Consider the following 25,257-nt stretch of genomic DNA (forward strand, 5'->3'; position numbering starts at 1 on the left):
CCAACTTCGTTAGCGAGGGCGAATGGCTCAGCTGCGCAGGTGATGCGGTGACACCTCCCTGTCCTCCCCCTGTGGCACCAGGAGAACACCCAAACCCTCCCGCTGAGTGCCTGCACCTGCAAATTGTGGAGGGTCTGCAGCGCCAAGGCTGCACCAGCATGGGCCGTGGAGGTGGGCACGGGGCGGGCTGGTCCCGGGGGAGCGGTCAGCACATCGGCCCCGCCACGGGCCCGGTGGTTAGTGGAGCTCCAAGGGAAAAATTAGATTAGAAGAACAAATGAAAAATAATTTAGGAAGTACTGTTTATGTGTGGTGGAAGGAGCTTCCACGGCGAGGGCTGCAGGAAACGATTTGACTTCCATCCAGAAGAAAGGGAGCGCAGGTCTGGAGTACATTAGTGTGGTGGGAGGCCGGGAATAGCAGCCACTTAACCCTGTCATTCAGCAAACATTAGTGAATTATGAGTGTATTATGCGTTGGGTTATGTGTTTTGCAAAATGCCCGGAGGCCCGCTATAGCTGCACTAAAATGTTAGTGGGGGTCTCTGTCAAAATGTAAATTTTTATACCAACTCCAGAATAAAAATAAGATTTCGTGTTCGCCTCCCAGCTACTGAAATCAAATTGCAGCCAAAATCAAAGTTGTAAAATAAGCAAAAATTTCCCTTCCCTGTCAAATTAGTGCCCCGATAAAGAAAACAGGGGACATAAACATGATTTACGTCCTTTTCCTCCCGCCGTAAACGTTTACAGCCCGTAGCGCTGGGGTCTGCGTGGCAGCCGGGCTCTGGAGCTGTGCGGTGTCACCGTGCCCGTCCCGGTGCTGTCCCAGCCGCGGGACCCCCGGCACAGGGACCCCCCCACCGCTGCTGGGCGCGGGCAGCTCCGGGGGCGCTGCCACCGCTCCCTGCGGGCTGCGGCTCAGCAGCTGAAGCCAAGGCAGCGCTTATTAATTATGAGCTTAAGCACTTCCCTTCATGGCTATTTACGAGGGCCGCCTCGTTATTAGTAGGGAATAATACAAAGGAGAGGGCTTTTAAAGCTCATTTGTTCCGCGGGACGCTGATCAGCTGCCAGCTGGGAGCACCGCAGCGTGCCCCAGGAGGGCTGGGACTGTGGTTATGGGGACAGACCCCCCCCCAAATCCCCCGTGCCATTCTGCTCCCGACTACGTGAGCTGTCGTGAGGCGTCAACAGTTACGCCAGGCTCCTTTTTGCAAGCGTGCTGGGGCTGCAGCTCTCGGCTGGCCGCAAGGTGCTGTCAGGAGAGATGCTCGTGACCCTCAGCTCTCTTGCGGAGGGCACGAATGCTGCCTTCCTCCCCAGGGCCATGTAGCCAGGTTTCCTGCTGTTTACCTGCGCGGCAGCGGCTGGAATTAACAGCAGGGCAGGCTCCCACGGGCTGGTGCCTGCTGCTGGGTTCCACAGCTCAGGAATCGCTTGGCTGCAGGGGAACAAACAGCAGTTCTGGGGCTCTGTAGGCTCTGCCCCTACCCCAGAGCCGAGAAGCTGCCCCACCTCGGCCTGACCCGCTCCGTCCCTTTGTATCGGAGTCCTGCCGTGTTTTCGTTACGGGCTGTGAAAACAGAACCAGAGGGGTTCTGACGCTCAGCCGCATCCTCCTCCACTCCTGGGCTTTCTCCAGGAGCCAAGGTGGTGGCAGTGGCGGTGGCCGCAGCGGTGGCCATCCCTCGCCCCGTTGCCACCGCGAGCTAATTGCCGTGACATATTGAGTGGCACTCGCCTGGGGAGCGAGCGAGAGGAGCCCACACATCGCTCCTGCTCAGTAATAATTACTGATTAAAAACTAGTTAAAAAGGCAATGAAGACCGAGACGTGCATTAACCGAACGACCCCCGTCTCGAGCCAGCCGCGGAGAGACGGCAGCGATTACAAAACCATCGCTTAAAGCATCCCCAAACAGGAAGGGTGGCTTGAGTTCCCCCAGCTTTATTGTACAGCTCTGCTGAAGCTCTCCCCATGCTCCGAAATCCCATTTACTCTCAGGGACTCATGGGGGGAATGTGGGCTGCAGAGCCAGAAGGACCACGGCTGCTTTTACCCTTTGTTCAGTTACAGTTTTAATGGCATGATTTCCTAAACAGGGCCGGGCTCTGGCTATGCACCTGGAGGAGCACAGAGAATTGGGGATGGGGAGCACAGGGAGGCCCCCCCCCCCCCCCCCCCCCCCCCGGCCAGTTCTTCTGCTTGGAGAGAAAACTCTTTCCACCCCAGCCCTGCCTGAGAACCGGCACCACGAGCTGCTTCGTAAGGGCCCTGTTTTCCAAAAGGAGTCTGAATAAAAGTGTTTTTCCTTTCCGGTTACTGCACTTCACTCGCAGTTCCTGACAGCTTTGAAAATGGCTCCAATTGAAATCATCATTTCATATTGATTTTATTTTTTTTTTCTTCCCTCCCTTGACAGCTTTGCACTGAAGGTGTTTTCGAGTGTTACTGAAATAGAAAGCTAAATTTCGCCTTAAAGCCTGCCTTTTCGGCAGGCTGCTCCGGCGCTCTCTTGCTCATCTGCTCCGGGTATCCCCGCACCCCGCTGCCGGGGTCAGAGCCTGGGGCCAGCTGCTGCGCCACTGAGCCCGATCCCATTCCGATTTTCCACTCCCCAGTACACAGGCTCCTTTGTGCAAGGGCTGATTTTTTCACAGGTGGCTGGGGACCGCACCCTGGGAAGGTGCTGTGGTGCTGGGGTGGGATGGGATGGGATGGGATGGGATGGGATGGGATGGGATGGGATGGGATGGGATGGGATGGGATGGGACGGGACTGGGCCATCACCTTGGGTCTGAAGCTTTCACACCACAACGCAGCCCGCACTGAGGGCCGGGCGCTGCTCCTGCCGGGCTCCTCCTGCTCCTTCGCACCTGGCTTTTCTGAGCATGCCAGAGCAGGGCTGGGGCACTGCTTGTGTGTAAAGAGCAGCTGGTAAAGTGGGGCACTGGTGCAACGTAAACAGCAGCAAGAATAATAAGCATGAAACAGCATGTACCTTTGTCTTTTTACGCCTGCGGTGCACTTTAGCCACTAATAAAAATGCTTAGGATTTGTACAGGATTTTGCATCTTCAAAGGGAGGCAGCATTTTGTTCCTCCTCAGCCCCTTTCATCCAAAGATCCAAGCGCTTTCTACCATTATGTCACCACCTTTTGATAGGTGGGGAATACCTCTCTTTTATCGTGAAAGAGTGAACCTGAACGGGGCTGCCGGCTCTAAACCCCTCTCTGCTGCCCTTGTGGGAGCCACGTCCCCAGCCCCAGCCCCTTCCCCGTCACCTTCCCTGTCCCCTGCCCTGATGGTGGCTGGGGAGAGGCAGCGCTCGCACGGCACCCGGGGCTTGGCCCCACTGGTGACCCCTGCGGCACCAGGAGGCTGCGAGGACGGGGCATTAACAACCCACGACAGCTCGCCGGTCTGAAGGGCACGCGCACAAGCTGTCAATATTGATAGTCGTGACACTGTGTAAATGCAACCTCTCCGCTTTCTGCTGCATCGATCCGGCAGCGCCGGGAATATCGCGCGCAGCCGGCGGCGCTCGGGCAGGGGAAGGTCAGCGGCACAGCTCCTGCTTAAAGGCCCGCTCTGCGCACTGTACATCCCCCTGTGCACTGCAGTTTGCATCAATCAAAATAAAACCGGGTCCCAAATGCAGCCCTCGGTGAGCCCAGAGATGAAGGTATTCCACCCCGAGCCTCGGATACGACGCTTCACAATGCTCTGCCATTAGCAATCAGCATATCGGCGCGGCATTGCGGCCCGCTTCATAGAAAATCAAGAGGCAAAATAATTGAGTCAATAGCGATACGAAAGGATTGCTCCTTCAGCCCTATTCTTTTGCTAACAATTCTTCAGCAGGGCTGAAAATTCAAAAGCTCGGGGAATCAAAAAAGAATTGATTTGATTCAGAGCTTCAGCCTGGGCTGTATTTAACACATCGTTTTTGCTTGCTCTACATATAATAGAAACTGTTTGAAGGCAGAAGGGCTGCCTTTTGGGGCAGAGAGACAGCCGGGGGCATGAAGCAAGTGGGCAGGAGGATGCTGGGGACAGGGCAGAGCTGCTGCCCGCTCCGGCAGCACCCTCTGCCCTCATGCACCACAGCGGGGTGCTCTGCTGCATTTTGAAGACTTGCTGCTTTCTGAAGACCTGCTGGACCCTCAGGCAGTGATGACACCCCCTAGGTGCTGAGGCTCCTGGCCACCCCCCGCCCCACTCAGCCAAGCCCAGCCAGGATCACAGCAGAGGTCCCAAAGAGAAGCAGCCGGCAGTGCAGATCTGCACTGTGTCCACTCTGCTCCATCAGAGCTGCTGCTGGTCCCATCCATCAAGATCAAGGGCAGTGGCTGTGGTTTAAGAGCACGGTGCAGCACCGGGGACGTTTCCCCTTGTGAGCAGGCAGGAGGTGCCCTCTGATCCCTGCCTTACCTGCCCTGACCTGGGGCCACCCCCAAGCTCCTCTGGTAAGCAAGCGGTGACGAGCAGAAGGACGCGGCTCCTGCCCTGGCGGCTCAGGGACGCGGGTGCCCGGCACAGCGGGGTGGGCACTGCCCGGGGTGGTCCCATATCCCCCAGCAGATCTGCTCCCCAGGGCTGGGCTCGGTGCTGGGATGTGTCTCTGACCTTTACCTGCTTCTCAAATACGTGCTTGTGATGTTTGAAACCTGTCTGTAAGCCCCTCTGCCCCAGCATTTCACTCACCCCACCTTTGAGCACTGAGATGTACAAGCAAGTGCAAAATTTCCCTGTGTGACAGGCAAATGGGATGGCAATAAAGCATCAGGAGAGGCCCAGCAACAAGAACAGCCCCGATGGTCCCATAGCCGAGACCCTTTTACAAAACAAACACACAGTTACTGGAGAAGGCACTAAAACATCAACAACACGTAAATTCAGAGAGTCCTGCCTCCAGCACTCTGCTGTAATGCATTTCCAGCAAATCCAAACTGACTGCAGAATAAAGATGTGTATGAAGCACCCCGGGCTTGGGAAGGGGCGAGTGCTGAGCCCGTTCCAGCAAGGCGCGTTCCCCTGCTTGCTGCCCAGGGGTCTTCGAGTTATCCCCGTGCAGGAGCGCCGGCACCTCCAAGGCCATTACGGCCCTAATGAAGGCCGTATGCTCTCTGCTGACACAGCGGGGACATGCCAAACCACCACCGAGGCAGCTGATTTGATGTGTTGACGAGCAAGTCATGTTGCTATAATAAGAAGTGTTTATTTGAATAATAAGGTCAGGGAGTTAAGTAGTTGGTATTCCACTCGTATGAAGCAGTTTGCACAGTGTCACTAATAATTAAAGGGGTTTTTTGACTAATCTAGTTGCTCTTCCTAAATATACTCTACTCTGTTCAAGAAACTCATCAAAGCAGCGAAGTGATCTTCGAGGTTATTAATCTCCTTTGCTCCACAGCTGGAGCAAATTTATTTGCTTGAATTAGCATGTAATAAACTTATAATAAAGCTGCCATATCCCTCGCTTTAGAGATATAGTTTGTGTAATGGGTAGTTAAATCTAGGTAATGTAGCAATAGTCTTTAGGCTCAGAGATCAGAGAGAGGAAAAAAAAAAAAAGAAACAAACACAAAACCACCACTCTGCTGTTACCTCCAGTGCCCAGGCCGCAGAGCGGCTCCTTCCCGGTGGGGCTGCCAAAAACCTGGCCATGAGGCTGACCCCAGCCGCCCTCGGTGTGCCCCCTCCAGGTGGACAGACCTTCCCCAGCCACATAAAGAGGAATAACCCCAACAAGGGCACAGGTGGGCTGGCAGTCAGGGGTAAAACCAGGCAAAAATCCCCCCTGAAGGGTGGGTGAAGGGTGGGGGGCGGGAGCCAGGGCACTGGGACGGGTGGCAAAGCCCTCGGCGGGGTGGTGGGAGGTGGGTGGTGGGCAATGGGAGATAGGAAATGGGCAAAGGGAGATAGAAAATGGGCAGTGGGATACAGAAAATGGGAGATGGGCGGTGGGTGATGGTCTGGCGTTGGAGCTGTGGCACCCACAGGGAGCACAAGGACTCGTGCCGGGCTGGGCGCTGTGTGCCTAAGTGAGGGGAATTAATTTGCTTCAGCTCACCACACTGAGCCTTTACGGTGTGCAGTTTCTCTCAGACTATAAACCCTTGCCTCTCCTTTCTGCAGAGCACTTGCTGCACAGTCTCCTAACGGCGAGAAACATCCCCGTGCAGACCGATGTGGGCAGACACCAGAGTTCAGCGGCACGGGTGGGGGCTCGCCCCCACACTTCCTCCTCACAGGCTATTATTCACAGTGCCTGAGCAGTAAATAATTTTTCTCTCTCCGTTGCAGCTCTTTTCTGTTGTTGCTGGAGCTGCTCTGCGTTGCAGAAGGGCCTGGGCATTAGCCAGAGGTGTCAGAGGTGTTAGACAAGGTATTAAGGAGGTGTCAATGGCGAAATAGCTGGGATTACAGTAAAGTCTAAATAAGGTGTAAAATAAAACCAAAGGTGATAAAGTCATTGATAAGAAAAGCTGGAGAAAAATAGGAGTGCAATTATTTTTCATCCCGGTTGTTCACTCTCGCAGTGCATTATCCCTGGCTTTGCAGAGACTTAAGGAAGATCTGTCCTCGGCGCAGCGCGTCCTGCCCGTGCTGCCGCGGCGCGCTGGTGCCCTCACCACCTCCAAGCAGTGAGGAACCGGGCACGCAGCTCCCCAGGGGCCTCGTCCCCACTCCCTCAGGCTGAGGGGACCCTGGCTGACCGGCTGGGGTTGTTGGGGTTTCTCCTGCCTCCTCCTGACCAGCACATTTCAATCCATAGCTGCTGAACAGCGCGCTGGCCCAGCTGCTTGTGGTGCTCCCTAGGGCAGGTGCCACGCTCCCTTCCCCTGCTCTTTGCACTCCGGGAGGGCACAGGATCTGCCCGAGCACCAGAAAAAGTTGAAAAAACATGTATTTATTATAAAACTACCTCTGGCTGTATGTTTTTTTCCCTCTTACATGCTTTTAGGGCTCTGCTGGCACGGGCTCAGCACTGGCACAGCTGGCTCCTGGCCCCTGCGCCGCTGGCACGTGGAGGGGGAGCAGTGCACTGTGCCTCAGGGGGCTCGGCCATCACCACCGCTTTTTGTGTCCTTTGGAGAACAGGAGACCACAAAGTATGGCAGTGTTAAAAGCCAGCCTTGCCCCAAAACATGACTGCAAGGATGCTGGACGGGCTCAAGCACCAAGGCGAGGAATGCGCCTGCTGCAAACATCGCGGTGGCGACGTGCAGCCTTTGCCGAGGAGATGTTCAGAAGCAAACAACCGCCTGCCCCCAGCGTTTCACCACTGCCCCACGTCTGGGGGACGGGCGCAGGATGTGACCCAGTGCCTGAGCGCCACTGAGGACCTGCACCCAGCAGCAATGTTGGCTCCACAAAACGAACCCCGCAGTGAAATGCAAATTACTGCAGGAGGGGGAAAGATGTCTTAAGGAGCTCCATGCTGAGCCACAAAAATTATGCCGTTACTGCTAGCAAAGTGCAATTATTTTATTTTCATGCCAGCTCTGGGACCCGGCAGCCTGTTTTACCTGCTGCAGCCCAACGCTGCGTCGTCCAGGCTGGGAACTCGCCAGTGCCTGTGGAGGAAGCGGTGGCCAGCCAGGTTGTGCCCAGCCACCAGGCCGAGCAGCCACCCATGGGGACCTCACCTTCTCCCCTCCGTCCCCTCACCGGGCAGCACGGCCTGCTCGAGGCCGCCTCCCCCCAGCACAGACAGCAAACTGTGCAGGGAAAAATACAACACCAGAGATGATTCTGGATGGCAAATCAACAAATTAGCCTTGGTTACTATCCGGGTCTCAAACCCTTATTTTTCTCAAGCTCGTCAGTGGTGGCTGTTGAGCCGTTTGGTCCCCCCATGCCCCCAGGCCCCAGGGACCCCCTGGCAGCATGGCAGGGCCCAGCCGGGGGGCACAGGGCGCAGCACCCAGCACCAAACCTGCCTGCATGGGCAGAGGGGCTCTGTGAGGCATCAGGGCTGGCACATCCCAAAAACGCATTTGAAGGAACCACAGTGGTACACAGGATGCTGTGCCAGAGCTTCACTGAGGCTCCCGTTCCTGGGCTTGGGAAGCAGCAGCCCTTGGGGCTTACTGATGTGAGATTTCTCCCAGGAGGCCTCCAGGGGAATAGCTCTGTCGAGGAGGGGGAAAAAAAAAGAAAAAGATATTTAAAAACATGATCATCTGCAATTCTTTTGCTGCCGTGAAGTGTTATTAACTGATTGGGTTTCATCACCTCTTACCTCGCTGCCGCTCAGGCTGATTGTCCTGGATTTGCATTTTCCTTGGCCGAGTGCTTCCACGCGCGCCCACAGCCCGGGGCAGGGGCTGCTCTCCCAGCCAGGAGCGGGGCCCTGGGGGCCCGTGGTCATCCTGCGGGTGAGCAAGGGGCTGCCATGCCCTGGGACAGCCCAGAGCACGGGCACGGGACGCGGCAGCTCTCCGTCCCGACATGGAGCCGTAAGGGCTCATCGGCTCTGGTTCTCTGAAGTGGCACAAAGCTCCCAGGCAGGCGGGCAGCAGCAGCGAAGATGCTTTAAAAAATGAATGCATGCAGGCAGCAGATTGATGTGCTGGTCAAGTACAACCCGGGTGAGCGTCAGGTACACGAGCCTGGCGTCCGGCCCCTGGTTACATTCTTCGTTAATAATGTCTTTGCTCTGAAACTATTTCCATCACCGCAGCTTTGCAATGCACGCCGTGACGTGGCCCGCTGCATCCCGCTGCTATTTCAATCTTCTTACAGAACAAGCAGCGAACTAAGTGAGATTAAAAACCCGACAGAGGCGAGCAGCCTCCTGCTCGTTAGAGCGGGGCAGCTGTGAGAGCACCTTGAACGAGGAGGTGCCACGCACGCCCCAGAGCCAAGCAGGGCAAGCGCTGCAGGTGGCCACGAGCCCTTCCCCTCCCCATGAGCGGTCAGATCCCGGGGGGCCTCGGCCACCTGCGGGCACCATGGCTCAGAGCTGGCTTGGGGAGAGGTCCCTGCACCCCTCGCCAGCACTCCCCAGCTGTGGGAGCACACCGAGGGGGCCCCCCTGCTTCTGAACACCCCCGGGACATTTGCCAGACACGGCGGAGAGAAGTGGCAGGGCTGAGGCTGAGCTGGGGGGGGCCCATCCTGCATCCCTCGTGCTGCCCCAGCCCTTTCCTTCTGGGGTCCTTCTGGGGTCCTGTGCCCCAACAGGGCAGCTATGGTTTCAGAGGCATTTCAACTTTTTTTGGGGGGTAAATATAAAAACATATATAAAAACAATATAAAAACATTCATATTTATCAACAACTCTGTCACTACCATATGCTGTGCTCCTTTTCCATATATGAAACAAGCTGTTTTCAAGCTTTTTAATTATACAAAATTGAGCAAAGTCTTAGCAGAACAATTAGACAGAGGGGAGGAAGGGAAATAACTTCTCCCCATAAGACAAGCAGTTATGGGGGTTCCTTCCCCTCGCGAGGACTGCAGGGATGGGGCCAGTTGTTCCACCTTCCCAGCCGCGTGGTTTCTGTTTCCCCTTGGTGCCTGAATTGATGTTCGGTAGAGTGATGCAGGGGCAGCCCTGGCTGTGTGCCTCTGGGCACAGCGATGGCAATTCAGGTTTTGGAGGTGCTTCCACTGCACCCCCAGGTAAAGTGCTCCAGCCCCAGCCCGGGGCGTCCCCACACACAGCCCCGTGCCCCCGTCACTCCTGTAGCGGCTGCGTTCCCAGCCCAAATCGGCTCAGATCGGCTGTTTCAGGTCTGTCAGCTCTTATTAATGTAGCTCGCAGCACGAGCAAACCAAGATAAAGCAGCAACTTCATTAGCCTACGTGTGTATTTTGTGCGTGCGTAACGCCCCACCCCAGCCTCGCTGCGCTGGGAGAGATCAGTAGCAGGCAGTGAGAATTTTGGGAGGTGTGGTCTTCCCTCCTCACCCTGCCTGTCTGCCCCCAACCCTTAGCTCAGCCCCGTTCCCTTGTCAGCTTCTCCCCCCAGCACCAAGCCCCCAAACGCAGCCGCGCGGTGTCCCCATCCCCACCGCGGCCAGCCCCCATCGGCAGCCGGGTGATGGGTGAGCAGGCGGCGGTGTTTGATGCTGGACCTACACAAACAAAACAACTGGAAAGTCAACAGTTCGGGGGAAGAGAGCGCTGCAGCAGGCCCCTCTGTCCTAAGCATTACTTTAAATGTACAAAATGCCGTCTCTCTAAATAATCAAACTCCACTGCTGCGTCTCAGAAATTGCCACCTACGGCTAATGTTCCAATTTTAAACGCATCCTCGAGTCAATCTTTGTAAATTCCACATTAAATATTGATCAGCCCCGGAGAAGCTTAGCGCCGCGCGTTCAGCGGAGCTGAGCGGATCTCGAGCAGCAGCCGCTGAGCCCGGACCCAGTCCCAAGGGACCGCGACCACCACAGAAGCTTCTCCTCACCACACGAGCCGGGCACTGGAGGAGTTTTGATGGCGCTCCCTGCTTCGGACCTTGCTGAGATCCCCAGCTCCCTGCATCACCCGGAGCCGGGGGTGCTGCATGCAGGGGTCCTGGAGCAGGGGATGGGGCATTTGGGGGCATTTAGTTCGTTTTCACAGAGTACTTACAATGACAGCCGTGACAGCAATTTCCCCTGAAGCCTTGACCTGACTCTTGAGCACCCCAGCAGCTCCTGGCCCTGCCGGACACGAGGCAGCAGCCACGGCTGGGGGTGTCGTGCCCAGGTGTGCCCACGGGCTGCAGTCCCCGTCCCCCCTCTGCCCCAACCGTGCTGTAACAAGGAGAGCAGAGGCAGCGGCAAGGACAACCCTTCTTCCCCGTGATTAATGGAGGCCGACGCAGGACCCCGAGGCGCAGCACGGCGGCGGTACCTGTGTAATTTCCGAGGTGTTGCAGCTGCGGCAGCGCGCTGCAGCCCCGTGGCTTTCCCCCGGCGTCCTTTGTCACAGCCCGGCGCTGACAGAGCTGCTCCAGCGCCGTGTCTGCAAGGCAGCGCAGCCGCTTCTGGCCTGGTTTCCTCCCAGGCTTCACACTCCTGTGCTTGCTGCCACAAAACCAGGCGAGCACCCGCCTCTGCCGCTCCTCTGGAGCTCAGGGACCCAAGGGTGCGACCAGGGCTCGCTCTGCTTCCACACTGCCAGCGTGACAGCTTTAGGGACCCCAAACTCAAGGCACCCGCCACAAACAGGTCACCGTGCCTGCTTACAGAAAAGCAGACACCTGCCTCCTCCCGGGGTACCACAGCCATAGGAGCCAGCACGTGCCGCCAGGGCACGAGCAATGCCCTTAAAGCCATCGGGAGAAACAGCTCCCGGTGATCAAACCGAGCAAGTTTAGTCTGGAAGACCTGGAAGGAGAAGAAGGAATTCTAGCCTTTCTTTTTTTTTTAGAGAAATGCTTTTCTCCTTACGCTGACACTTTAACAAGAGCTTAATGAACAGCACTTTCTTGCTTTCGAGAAGTTCAGACAGGCCAGATAAAGTTACCAATTCATTAGCATCCCATCACGAACGTAGCCTCCGTATTCCCCAGCCATATGGTCAGCACGGTATGCTTCCACAAAGCAGGGACATTGACAAAGGCTTTATTTCCATCAGCCACCACGGTAGAGCAGCCCAAGTTTTTCTGGAGACCGGGAACACCTCATTTCAGACTCTTTTGGGTGTAAAGGAAGCGGGTTTGGGCTTGGAAGCAAGGTGACCTTGTGGGAAGAGCATGTCCCTTTTACTGCAGACAGGATTTTAATCAGTACGGTGTGGATGCACATCCCCAGGAGCTACCTGCCCGGGTGGAGACGGAGCATCTGCTTCCCTGCAGATAAATCCCTGTGCTAGCAATTAAATCTCCAGAGGGCTCGTCTGTGTGCCCAGCCACGAGACATACTTGGCCTGAAACCTCAGCCAGGTGGGGAAAATGGAGACTTCTCCCCATTTCCACGGCATGCAGGCCCAGCAGCCACGATCAGCACCTGCAGACACCATTTGGAGCCAACACCCCACCTATTTAACTCTTTCTCTAAGCACTCGAGCACCTCGCCTGGTGGACGAGTGGGCTGTGGGAAAACCCAGGCCAGAGCCAGGGCTTAGCATCCCCAGCATCTGCCTCCAGGTCCCCGGCACCGTGAGCTCGTTTTCTAGCAAGTAAATTACTTCTTCCCTGTTCTGGAGTTCCGTCTGCGATTCAGTAGGACACAGCAGGAGAGTTTGTGCTCCTTCTGCATTAGCTGACCTGTGTCAGCATTTTATTCCGCAGCCCTGTAGGTTTTTTAGCTAAAAAAAAAAAAAAAATCAGAGGAGTTTTCAAAGCTTTAATGGCTTTGAAAACAACATGGAGAGTTCTCTTTACTGCAGGAGAGGTTAATGATCTCCCTCTGCTACAGAACTAAACTGGACATCATAATAAATAATCATAATAAGATGTAAAGTATCACCTGGAGTCATACAACACAGAGAGCAGGTAGGAGTTATGATGCATTTCCATTACTCGGAGCAACTGCTAGGTGTGAAATTTTCAAAGTAAAGGCAGTCAATTAAAAAATGGAAAGCAGAAGCCCGCAATTAAAATATTATTTAAACAGAAGGAGATTACATCTTGCCTCGCCTGGGAGGACCGAGTGCTCTGGCTCCCGAGCACAGCACGGAGGCTGCGGCACAGAGCCCCCGCGGCGGGGCACGGACCCAGCACCGGACACCTCGATGTCCCCAGAGCTCAGCATCCCCTCGCGCCCACCCCTGCTGCCTCCAGGCTGCACCAAGCTCGACCTTGGGGCAGAGGAGCAGCAGAGCTCTCGTTAAGCAGCCACGTTAATGACGTTTCCCCATTAAGCAGCCACGTTAATGACGTTTCCCCAGCCGCTCTCCCAGCACTCCTCGCTTCAGCGCAGCGGCTCTGAGCGCCAGCCTTGGCCACGTTTCCACACGCAGGTTTTGCTGCTTGCCATTTGTACGTGCAGACGAGTGGTTGCCAACGGGCACGGGAGCAGATCTTACAGGAGTGTCCTCATTTGGGTTCAGATGGATCCGGAAGGCCCTGCCTAGGCTCCATAACCAGGTGCAGGCCTCCCTGCCCCGTCCCTTCACCAGCCGCATCCAGCTCTTTGCACAGCCAGGTCCCAAGGGCAGGGACATCCATCACGTCCAGAGGGCAGGGACATCCATCTCCTAGGATGCTCCTATCCATCAGCGGCCACCAGCCCCCAGCCCGGCCAGGCCCTTTGTCCCATCCTACCCTACCTGTCACAGGCAGATAAGATTATCAGTGACGAGCGCGACACCCATTGAGTCGCACCCCAGTGGAAGAATGGGGTCTTTTTTTTTTTTTATTTATCCTCCTGTCTCCAAGATGAGCTGTTTCTTGTCTTGTCAAACCACATCCTTTTCTTTAAAGAATCAGCTTTAAGAATCCAATTTGTCAAGCTGGACAATCATTTGAGAATCCATAAAAAGCCTCGGTGACTTTATCAAAAAAAATAAATCAGAAGGTTTTAAATGGTAACCGAAAGGGATTTGAAAATGGGTTGAGTGGCCTACATCAATTAATCTTCAGACAGCCAGGGCTTTGTGAAGATGAAGTGGCAGAGAAGTGTCAAAGGCTAGTTACCGGGTTTTAGGAGATGGAAGTTATTGATATTTCTCCTTTCCTTTTTCTCGCTTTTCTCCTTTCCCCATCTCTTCAGAATACAGACGGTGAAGTAAAAAAGCCCTGTGATGGAGCAGGACAAAGCTAGCAGGGGGAAGGTGTTGGGGCCACCGCTCCCCGCAGGGTTCCCCTGGGCTCCTCACCAGGACCACGAGGGGGTCGGGGCCCCTGGAGGTGCCTGGAGCACCCTGGGGTGCCCGTGCCTTGCTCCACCACATGCAGCCACCGGGACAGCCTGGGCTGGGGGCGTTGGGCACCACGGAGCACGGCTGGAGCACCTCGGGGGCAGCCGGGCACTGCCATGCGCCCACACCACCGCATCCCTGCGTGGTCCCCACCTACAGCACGCACCTGCTGGCTCTGCTGCCTGCTAGCACTGGAGAGACAGCAGGAGGTGTATGCTGACGGCAGGGCAGTGCTGGCATGGGCACCTCGGAGCTCTGCGTGCCTCCGGTGCAGCTCCCAGCGGAGAGCTGGGAGAGAGAAGGAGTCAAGGCGGATAGCTCCATCAAACCCGGGGCCTGAGCAAAGCACAGAACAACACGAAGAACTTGGAAAATGAGGTATTTGACTGAGCAGACACAGCCACCTGAAATAGCCGTGGATTTCCCCAAACGCTTAATGAAAGCTGACAGCCCATATTGTTCTCCACTTCCCAGCTCCGCTGCCACCCGAGAAACGCGTGGCCGAGGGACGGGGGACCTGCGCAACGACACCGAGACCCGAGGAAGACAATCAAGAATTAGAGGGACTTAGGGGACACAGAGATGAAAACTATGGACTGGAGAATTAAAAAGAAAAAGAGAAAAAAAAAAAAAAAAGACCTTGGGAGCAATAAAAACACCAGGCTTGAAGAAGGGACACGCTGCCGCTCTCCGATCCTGATAGCAGAATGCGAGGAGCTCCAGATGGCTTTTTGTTTTAGCGCGATGAAAAATGTAATCTGACAGGCAAGTGTGGGGCTGGATAATAACAATAACACAAATAATTTCCTTAAAAAAAAAAAATGAAAGGAATCTAACAGCTCAAAGGTACTCCTGTTTGCTGTGAAGAAAAGAGACTCTTTGTTACTTACTGCAGTCGTGAGCATGTTTGTGAGCTTTGAAATGGCATTTTGTTGCAGAAGTATGATGTAAGGACGTTTTACTTACTCTCCAGTCTGGGGAAATAGATCTGACTTGGAAATTGGCCAGAAATGCTGTAAGTTAGGGCTCTGAAATGAAGGTGATAACTTTGCCAATTAAATATGGATGTGATTTTTTTTTTCCTCTCCTTCCCCTGAATACTTTTGCACTGTCATTAGGTGATGATATAAAGACATAGGCCTCCTGGTGCAGCTTAATTGCTCACATATAGAAAAATGATGAGCTCTGTTGCTCTGCACAAGTACTGCCTCAGATACTTGCTGCCTTATTAATAGGCGATACCAACCCGAGTTTAATTCTTCTGCCCAAGGAAAAACAGAGCTACAGCGAAACCCCGGCTCAGCAGAGCACTTCAGCACATGCCAAACCACTTCGCTGAACAGCAACAGACTTAAGTGCGAGCTTACACTTAGCCACCCCGTTAAAGTGTTTTGCTGAACTGGTGCTTAGAGCACCAGGAACAGGATGGGCTTTTACGAGGTGATCTTTTATTTCCATATATATATAAAAATACAAAAATATGATGCATATATTGATACCCAGTGCAGACTTCTCTGTCTTTTGCAGTTCGCTGCTGAGTGGCTGCTCTCCAGGCTGCCGCCTGCATAAGCTGCGGACACGGCTCTGGTGTTAATGACCGCTTGAAACAGGGCAGCCTGGGGAGGGACGGAGCTCGGTGGGCTCGGGGACACAGCAGCGGGGACGGACACACGGGGAGCAGCAAGACAGACCACCCAGTCCTGCAGGGCACGGGGACACAAGGGGACACCCGTCTGGGGGTAAGCAGGCGCAGAACAGGACACATAAGAAAGGTCGAATGCCCAAAGGACGCTGCCTCTTATAAAAATAAATAACAGCACTAATAAATGCAGCCTTTGGGAGCGTACTGTTGCTACGTGTTGGGGGGTTCAGCCTCCACTGACCCAGCAGCCATTTGGTCACTCCTACAAAAATCCACGTTTCTATCAGCTTCATGACTGTACATGTGGGGGGGACACTTTTTAAAAGGATCGCTCCTCCCTGAAAAACACCACCCTCCGTCATACACAGGGCCCGAGCACAGGGCAGGGGAGATCCCCGCAGCCCCTCTTCCTACCAGGTGACGGCCGCTTGCTTCAAGCCGACGGGCACGGGGTTCACAAGGGATCCACATCAGCACCCCGGGGGCTGCAGGGGCCGAGCTCCAGTCCCAAGCACCCCACAGGAGCACAGGAGGGAGTGGGACAAGGGAGGGAGAGAGGGAGAGAAGGGGGCTGTGACTAAATCGGTGGCAACAGAAAGAGCAGGCTGCGCAAATGGCTCGAGAACCGGCGTGATGGGATGTGACTGCCCCGGGTGCCAGGGCTGGAAGGAGCAAAATGGGAGAAGACCACCCAGACGAGGGGAAAGTGCTTCTGATTGCCTGGGAAAAAAACAGCGTTAACGATCATTGGAAGGGACAAGGCAATCCGGCGGCCGCACGGTGTGAGGATTGCTTGCAGCGTGGCGGTGGGGAACATGCTGGGCTGGATCCGGCCCCATCCTGGGGGCTCAGCACAGCCACCAGCACCGGGACAGAGCACTTGCCGACTGCTTGCTGTGGTCTGGGGACCTGTGCTGCTGGGGGAGCCCAGACACAGAGAGGGGCAGGGGCAGGGAAGAGGACTGAGGGGCTGGGAGCAAGAAATGGGTTTGCTTTAGCAGGTTTTCCTTTACACCACCGGTCATGGAGCCACGCTGCTGCACAGCACCTGTTGGATGGGGCCGTTCCTGACTTCAGAACCAGCTCGGGGAGCACAAGGTCCTACCCCGCAGCCCCACAGGGATGTGTACGGACACAAGATCAGCAGGTCAGGTCCCCCAGCCCCATGCAACGGGGGGTCTGCCCCCACCGAGCCGGGGGAAGGGGACAGTTGCGTGGGGGCCACACGCGCCAGCCCACTTGGCGCGCATCCCTCGCTGCTTCGCACCCGCAGCCGCTGCGTGCTCCAGGCTGGGAAATCACCCCGCCAGGGATTTTCTAAAGGTTACGCAAAGGTTAACAAACAATTAACACATCGGATCGGCACGCCAGCTCCGTTTGCCTCACTTCTGAAGTGTAAAGGCTGTCAGGCAGCTCAGCAGCACGGCCTGGAAGGCTCCAGCTCCCTTGGTGCGCTTGCACAGCCACGTCAGGCCTAACCCGGGCTCCAGCACAGAGGGCGATTTTAGTGATGAAGATGACAAGAAACAATGATGTATCAATCCCCTCCACCCTGGGCGTTTTTAGGATGTCTCCTCTCAGGAACGAACCGATTTAAGCACTTTGCATGATGACCGCTGGACGCCAGCACTCAGGCGGGTTTCTCTCAAACAACACTCATTGCACTGTTCGGCTGATGCCCTGGTGACTTTGATTTTGGGACAGGCTCATCCCCTCCCTAGTCAACCCACCCGAAGGCCCCAGGGCGCCTCAGTCTCAAGGCAGGCAGCAGAGCCCCAGGGGCGAGCTGCAGGCGACCAGCAGCAGCAGCAGGCGACCTCTCCCCGGCGCCAGGGCTCGCGTTACGTCCAGCACACGCAGAGATGGCCAGTTTCAAAACAAGCATAATATCTCTTGTTTCAAATGTCCTCATGCTATTAATTATGTGTCTCAGATCACTAAACACAATCAAGTTATGTTGATTTCCTTCCCGACATCGTAGACCAGTAGTTTGCTCTTCCCTTCCACTCACAGGTTTCATTATTCCTGCTAGACAATTTCACTGTCAGGTGTACGCACAGCTCCTCAGCTCCCAGCATTTAAATCCAGCAGCTCTATTCTCACTGCAACTGAACTTGTTTCACAGACTCCTATTTATTTATATTGCAATCCCACAATCCTAAATATTGGGTTTAGCACTACTAACAGTGCTCCCAACACTGTTTCAAAATTAAATGGGCCAGAAGGAAAACACTCTAAGATGTTCTCACTTGGGCGTTTAGATTTTGAAGGGCATTTTAAAGACATGGGACACGACCCAGGTGCAGCTGAGGTTAGCGAGGATTTCCCAGTTTACCTGAATGACAAAGAACAGGCGGCACCGGCGCACAGCCCCAGCAGTGGAGGGAGCTGCGGCGCTGCCACTCACTGCCCAGCTCGCCTCCGATGGCCCACAGAGCAGGGGGCTGCTGCTCTTGGCTGCGGCTTTTGAGGTCCTGTGATGAGAAAAAATAGAGCCATCGGCAGCAGGAGATGGAGCCCAGGTGACTTTGCTATACCAAGAAATTGCAGACGCATACAGTTTTTTTTTTAAAGCTGCTTTTTTGATGGGCCCCACCGCAAAGCCATGCAAGAAGTGCCCCAGGAAGCAGGGGCAGCAGCAGGGAAACCTTCCCAAGGTGAGGACCAGAAATGCCCCTGGGAGCACAGCGGGCACAAGACCCACACGGAAGGATGTGTGTGCAAAGCCAGGCTCTGCCCGGACCTCGCACGTGTGCCCAGCCTCTGCACCTTTTTAAATATTTCAGTTCTTTGAGATCTCCGTTTCACATTTCGATTTCCTGCAGTACAGTAAATTTATCTTTGTCGCCCAGCTCTCCCCAGCTCTTCCTCCCCCTTATCTTTCCCTCTGTACGACTGCAAACACCGGCGTTATCTTTGCTGCGATAAACCCGGCCGGCTGTGATGCGCCGCTCACCGATGGCGCAGCCCCGCACACGGGGGTGTCACGGCTCCGCCGCGGTGCCCCCGCCTGGGGCACAGCCATGCCAGCAGCCGGGGGGGGTGACCGGTCCCCCAACATCGGGGCAGCACCCCCATGGGTCACTGCCACCGCCCCCATGGCTTGAGTCCCACTGGCTGCCCAGAGGCACCGTGTCCCATTCCAGTCCCATCAGCGCTGGAGACATCCAGTCGCCTCAGTTAAATGCTAAATTTACTTTATTTTTCTTTAAATGCTATTATACTGAATCATTCTCAGCTTTCCTACAGCTCCCCTTGCCCACAGACCGATGCAGCCTGCAGAGATCAAGCAAATGCCCAAGTCTGTGGGCAGGAGATGGCAGAGGGCAGCAGGGCACAAGGACGATCCCGTTGTGCACCGCTGCACATCCTGCACCTTGCGGGAACCTCCCCATAAAGAAGGCCGTTCCCCGTTTTGCCAAAGCACATCAGTTAGTCACACAGCTCTTACCTGACTGCACCTGCATTTCGATACGTCGGAGGCTGCAGAAGTGCAGAAGCAACATTTTGTGGCCAAAATTGTCAGAGGCCTGGGGAAAGAGAGGAGGAATGAGCTGATGAGATCCCAGGTGACCCCAGCCCACCACCGAGCAGCAATGTGGGGGACTGACCAAGGGATTGGGCACACATCGGGGACCCCGATGCAGGCTCTGGACCCCTGGAAGTGCAGAGGGGCAGCACCGAGCTGTGGGGCTGGGAGAGGGGCACGGGGGGCTGGCATCTCCATGGGGCCGTCCCGGGCTGTGGGGCCCTCCTGGCCCCAAGCTGCTGCTCACCAGCACAGGGATTGGTGTCCCTCCTCCAGACCCCAGAAGTTAAAATATCTCAACAGCGAGGAGCAGGGAGAGCATCCAGCGCTTCGGTGAGAAATGTCCTAATAACGGCTTCACCGTCCCGGGCGTGAGTTGGGAGCAATCCAATGAAAACAGTAACAATAAAAAACAAGCAGGTAAAATAAAGTCACCTTCTTCTTGTTGCCATTTCGCAGCAGCAGCGTCTGCGGTCCAAGCTGCGAGCACGCAGCACCCCCTGGTGCCACCGCCTCTGCTCGGGGATGCTGCTCGCAGCGCAAGTCAGGGTGCCACGGATGGACAGGGTGCTCCAGAAAGGTGCTGGATGAGACTGGAAAAGTAGGCGGCAAACTGGGTGCTTGTTTTGTAAAATTTCACTGAGCCATAAGACATATCGAAGCTATTTTCTTGCACAGGACCATGCTACACCTGTGTTTCAGAGGTACAAGCTCACGGATGTATGAGCTGTGTGTAAATCCTGCCCGCCCAGCTCTGAGCGGAGAGCACACCGTGCTGTGCCCATTCCTGTCCCCATGGTCCCCATCCCACAGCAGGGGACAGAAACCCAGGCGGCTCCTCCATGGTCTGGTGGATCCCAGCTCTCATCTTTCATCCCAGCCCCAAACGGCAGAGATGCTGAGAGAAAAACTGGCCTCATCCCCGGCAGTTGGTAATTAGCAGGGTGGGAAACCTCCCCAGTGCCACGCGAGGACTCTTCGAATCTCCTCACCTGCGAGCACTCAGCTCCCACCTCCCTGCTGGGGCACCTCGGGGGCTGCACCCAAACCCCCCCAGCCTCCCCAGAGGGGTTTTTTTCATTCTGGATCACACGCAGCAGCAGGGCACCCACTGAGACCACCTGCAGAGAGGTTATTTATCTGCAGGGGAAGCCTCAGAAATTCCCAAACCCTCCTAAATATCCGCTTCCTGGCTGCCAGCAGCCACTAACTTGCCAATTGGGAATGTATTTGTCTGCTCCCCTCTGTACATTTTCTGCTTTTCATTATAATTTGCTAAAGAATACATTACAGCGCATTATTTATCGCACCCAGCAGCTCCGTGGCCCCGAGGAGCGTCACCAATAAATCAGCCCAGCATCGCCTGGCGCCCAGCACCTGCGCGAGCTGCCGCTGCCCTGCACCAGGGAAGTTCTCCCACGTTCCCCAGGCAGACGTGAGGGAATCTGATCACGTTCGTTAAATCCTCGAGCAGCCACCTCTGATCCGTCCCCCGCTGGCAGGAACCCCGGGAGCAGGCGGAGGCTGGCGGGAGGCTCCGAGCACGCACCACGGATCCGGCCGATGCGGATCCGGCACGAGGGAGGCGATGCGAAGGCATCCAGAGCTGACAGGGAGCCAAAGAGAGGGGAGAAGCAATTCAGGGAAGGGGAATTTGGCACAGGCACTGGAGAATTGGACAGCTTGCAAGCGAGGCGGCTGGCTGGAGGCGATCCGAGCGCAAACGCGGTGGTGCCTCCTCGAGCCCCGCACAAAGCTGGGTGCCTGGGCTGGGTGAGGGCCATCGGTGCTGCCGAGAGGCGCCCTTGTTCTCCCAGACACAGCTCCCAGGGGGAAGGGGCCCCCAGGCCACGGTCCTGCTCATCACTGGCACACATCCCTGTGAAAGCTTCAGCCTCTGCTGTTGGGGGAGGAAAGGCCGGTGGTGGCACCTGCATGGCATCAGGGCACCCTTCAGCCGATCTCCTGACAAATGCCAGGGGAGGCACCAGCTTTGGGAAGGGAAACGCTGCCGGCACGAGGCTTCAGGCACAGAGGGCTCCAGGGGAAGCTCCAGCTGAGATTTCTCAGGTTCAGCCTTCCCTTTCAAGCTGCTGCACACCACCTTTGAAGCAGATCACTTTGCAAATACTGATTCATTAATTTTAAAACACCCATCCTACATAAATGGTATCTTGGTTTACAGATGGGGAAATCAAGGCACAGAAAAATGAAGGGCTTGGTGCCTGCAGCAGAACCGGGAACAAAACCCTCTCCCTGTGTTTTAACTACAAAATCATCTTTCCTCATTAGCAGCTAATCAGAACTACCAGAGGGGAAGAGATTACAGACAGGGCGGAGAGGGGAGTAACTGAGAGAAATACAGACATCAAAACAGATTTTCATTTATTTACTCATTTATCACAGTGAGTCACAGGCTTCAAGTTCATTCAAGTCTGCATTAGCCTTGCAGGATTTTGGGTGCCCTCTCCAAAACCTCACAAGTTAATAGGTGGCAGCCACGCACTGTCTCGGGCAGGAGAAAATCTGAAGTTTGGGGCTGATCTCAGGAAGCCTTATATTGCTTTGCCTGCTAGATTAGAAGGAACCACTAATCTCCACTTGCCAGCCTCCTAATCTTTATGGGAGCTCAGATAAGTTATCAGAAACTTGCTTATTAAAGGCAGCCCTGCCCGTGCTGCGGGCTGGCCGAGGACTCGAGGCGCTGGGGCTGGCACCAGGCTGGCAGCGCCCCGCAGCACCGCTGTGTGCCCTGGAGGCGTTTTGAACCCAACCAAGACGCTTTCATCTCCGATCAGCCACCAAAGCAGCTCCCAGAAAGCACCCTATGCGTTTCTGGCCCTGGCTAACAGCCAGGTGAGGAGGGAGGCGAGGGGAGCTGAACTCGAGGCCGAGCGCCAGCCAGACCCCAGCGGGGACATGTCCCCTGCCCCATCCTCCTGAGCCCTACCCCATGTCCCTGTGTCCCCATGTCCCCAGCAGAGGCTGGGTGTCCTCATTCAGAGGTGGACCCCCAGGACATGGAGGAGCTCGGACAGGTCGCTGCCCACACGGTGAATTTCCCCCAGCATCTCCAGCCTCGCGCACGAGAGCGCAGCAGGAAATGAGGCACATATTTTTAAATAAGGGGAGGAAATGGTGTCTTTGTGTCAGACAAGTGGAAGAAATCCAGGACCAAGAGACTGCAGAGCCTTTCCACTTCAGACAGCAGGTGCTCTCCAAGATGTGGTTATGGCAACAAAATAAATGATGGATAATTGCTTTTGTGACAACTTGCCAATTAAATTAGACTCAGCAGAATAACATAATGACAATTTGTTATGCTCTGGTGGGCACTAACACACCAATCATAATTAAATGCTATGACTGAAATAGAATGCTGCTGTACACAGGAATATATAACCCCAATTCCCTCCCAGTGAAACATTATAGGTTCAGACTTGATTTCAATTTCTGGAGGATAATAGCATTAGCGCACATCAGAATGAGCTTGCAATATGCATACAAGCAGCAGCACAGAGACAGCAGCAAGGACAGCCGAGCTGCCCGAGTCCCAGCGGGGACCCTGCGCATCCTTCCTGGCACAGGGGCTCCAAGCAGCGGGGACATGGCCGTGTCCCCGCCGTGCCGCGGGCAGGTCTCACGTCCCCGCTGGGCAGCGGGCGGCCGGCCCCGAGCTCCATCACAGCTCTAGCACCAGGTGAGAGCACACAGGGCCAGGGCCAGGAGCTCTCCTATGGTGGGGCCAACGCTGTGCATCCATCGCAGGCAGCGTGCTGTGCCTCAGCACAGCCCCAGCGGTCAGATCGTGTGGGCACGGTGGGGTCATTACCTGCCGAACTCCAAAGCAATGCCCTTCCCATGGGGCAGCACGGGCAGCACTTTGCTCCAGCCTATGGGGTTAAAAAAATAAAAATAAAAAACTCGTTCACTCATTGGAAAACAAAACTGGACAGACAGTAGGAACCGAGGGTGCAGAACGCAGCCCCGCGCGGCTCGCAGCACCAGCAGCACCAAGCCCTGCCCCTCCAGGACAGCCAGCAGTTACCCAAATGAAAGCTTTCCTAATCCAGGTGATGCAAAGCAGGCTTTTGCCTTGATCTAAGTGCCAAGTGATGAGACTGCCTCGTACTCAGCTCTGAGCAGGTACAGCTTTCTGGAATATTCCATGGTTCAAAATGGGAATAAAGAGAGCAGGTCTGTAGGAAAATTATTCAAAGGCGAAATGTTTGCATGTGTGTACACAAGCGGGTGGGAGACATGGCCACCCGGTGCTGCCGTGTGTTCAGACCACACAAAAACAGTGCTGGAGCACCGCAAATCTCCCCTCATCTGGGAGGGTTAGAGCTCAGACTGTCACGACTAGAAACAAGCAATATTTTAACAGCTCATCTGGAGCTGCAATTTTACACGTTAAATGCCTTACTACCTGCCTTAATGAAGCTTGGCGTCGGCACGGGCAGGTCACCTGGCTTTCTGGCACAGCTGGCGAATTATTCTGTCGGCTCCAAGCGCAAGGCCTGATCCTATTAAATCCTTCGTTCCCCTGCCCTCAGCACGTAACAGCCGATAATCTGCGGGCGCGTGACCTGTGCCTGGTCGGGATGTGCCGCAGCTCGTAGTCCAGCACCCACCCGGCTCTGCCCCAGCCCACTCGCCCCGCACCCTGGGGGCCCCAAATGCACCCCCAGCAGCTTTTGTCGCCCCCTCGGAGACTTCTCTGTGCAGCCCCAGCAGCGGCACAGGCCAGGCTCGCAGCACTTCGGGTTCAGGACGGCTCTGGAGAACAGAGCCCTGAAGTCAGAAGCAGGCAGTGCTGCTGCCATCGCTTGCGCTGCTGTGGCACGTGCAGATGTGGTGGGCAATGGTAGAGGTGCCTGACTCCAGTCGAGACTTCTAGAGTCCACGATGGGCTCTGCTGGAGAACTGGCCGAGTTCTTCATCCCCACGTTTTCAGGCAAGGCCCCTCATTTTAGGAATTGACCTTGGAAAACCTTCAGCCTGGCTCTCAGGGATGTAGAAAGGGTTTCCTCCCGCCTTCCATTGTCTTTCATTTTTGATGCCTCAAGGAGTAAGGAACCTTGTAACCGATACTTTGGCATTTATTGTCACTTAAAAATAGCTTGGCAATCAGAAAGAGGAACTGCTACACGCACACCACTCATCTTTCAGGAGGAAAGAGGTCAGCAATTTAGCTCAGAAAAGGTCACGCAGCTACTCCGTAATGGGGTGTAGGATTGCAAGACAGCAAAAGCTTTGCTCCAGTCATTAGCAAGTGTTACAATACCAGAAGACAGGTTTGCCCCGCACAAGGAAATTATTCGAATGCACAACTTGCCCTGCAAAGGCAAAGGGCAGGCGACAAGGTCACATCTGTGGCTTTGCCCCGCAGGAGGCAGGGGCAGCGCTGCACACCGGGCTGGTAGGGGCCAGCACGGGGAGCAGGGGACAAAGGCGAGGTCCGGGCTGCCCCGCACCCGGCTGCTCCCCCTTCACTCTACGCCCTGTGCCCACCCATAGACCCTGCTTGGTCCTGAGGGAAACAGATTTCTTTTCACACACTTTTCTGGGCGAAAGCTTGGGCTCCTTTCCATGCTGGTACCAGGCTCTGGGACGAAGGCACGGCCAACGTCACCATGGCAGGCATTTTCTGTGCTGCCTGGCGCTCCGGCCATGCAGAGCAGGGCAGAAGCACACAAATAAATCCACAGATAGCAAGAGACCCGTCACTTTCACCGCCTTCATCACCATCACCGCCTTCATCACCACCACCCCCACCTTCATCACCCTCACCTCCATCCCCCTCCCCACCACGGCCGGCTGCAGGCAGCCTGCGGAGCGCGGCCCCCCCCTAGCGGTGCCGGCCCGCTGCTGGGCCTGGCCCCGTTCCCGGCCCCGTTCCCGGCCCAGTTTCCAGCCCCGTTCCCGGCCCCGTTCCCGGTCCCCTGGGGCCGCGGGGCTCGGGGGGGGCCCGCGGGAGGCACCGGCACCGTGCCCCCCCCCCCCCGCAGCCCCGCAGCCCCGCGGCCCCCCCCCGCCAGGCCGCTGCCCTTTTGCTGGCTGCTGGGGGGGAAGCGCTGGGTGAATAATGACCAGCGCTCCCCAGGCCCTGGCCCAGAACCTTTTGATTAACGTCGTTGGGTTGCTCTCAGGTCACGGTGAGCGACATTTCAATCCCAGCCCAGCAAACGCATCCGTCAAACGCGCGGTATCAAAAGGCAGAACTCCGCTCTTAATTGCGCTTTGCCCTAATTGCACCAAATTCTCCGGTCCGC

At 55.7% G+C, this 25,257-nt stretch overlaps 1 protein-coding gene across 3 annotated transcripts; it reads right to left on the minus strand.

Moving 5' to 3' along the window:
* Positions 1–2,144: 2,144 nt before the first annotated feature.
* LOC308180619 (uncharacterized protein) lies at positions 2,145–24,891 on the minus strand. 3 transcript variants are annotated; one of them, XM_080562604.1, is made up of 5 exons: positions 19,065–19,407; positions 18,905–18,983; positions 17,789–17,927; positions 8,254–8,544; positions 2,145–8,143 (listed from the first exon to the last, which is right to left on the minus strand). In XM_080562604.1, the coding sequence occupies exons 1-5, from the start codon at positions 19,178–19,180 to the stop codon at positions 7,797–7,799; spliced, it is 972 nt and encodes a 323-aa protein (XP_080418730.1). In that variant the 5' UTR covers positions 19,181–19,407; the 3' UTR covers positions 2,145–7,796. The 3 variants fall into 3 exon arrangements, 1 of the variants encoding a protein (XP_080418730.1); XR_013941080.1 differs by lacking the exons at positions 2,145–8,143; positions 8,254–8,544; positions 19,065–19,407 and adding an exon at positions 19,418–24,891 and having other exon boundaries at positions 11,363–17,927; XR_013941081.1 differs by lacking the exons at positions 2,145–8,143; positions 8,254–8,544 and having other exon boundaries at positions 11,363–17,927; positions 19,230–19,407.
* Positions 24,892–25,257: the final 366 nt, after the last annotated feature.

Source organism: Anser brachyrhynchus (assembly GCF_964034855.1).
Source record: "Anser brachyrhynchus genome assembly, chromosome: 20".
NCBI lineage: Eukaryota > Metazoa > Chordata > Aves > Anseriformes > Anatidae > Anser > Anser brachyrhynchus.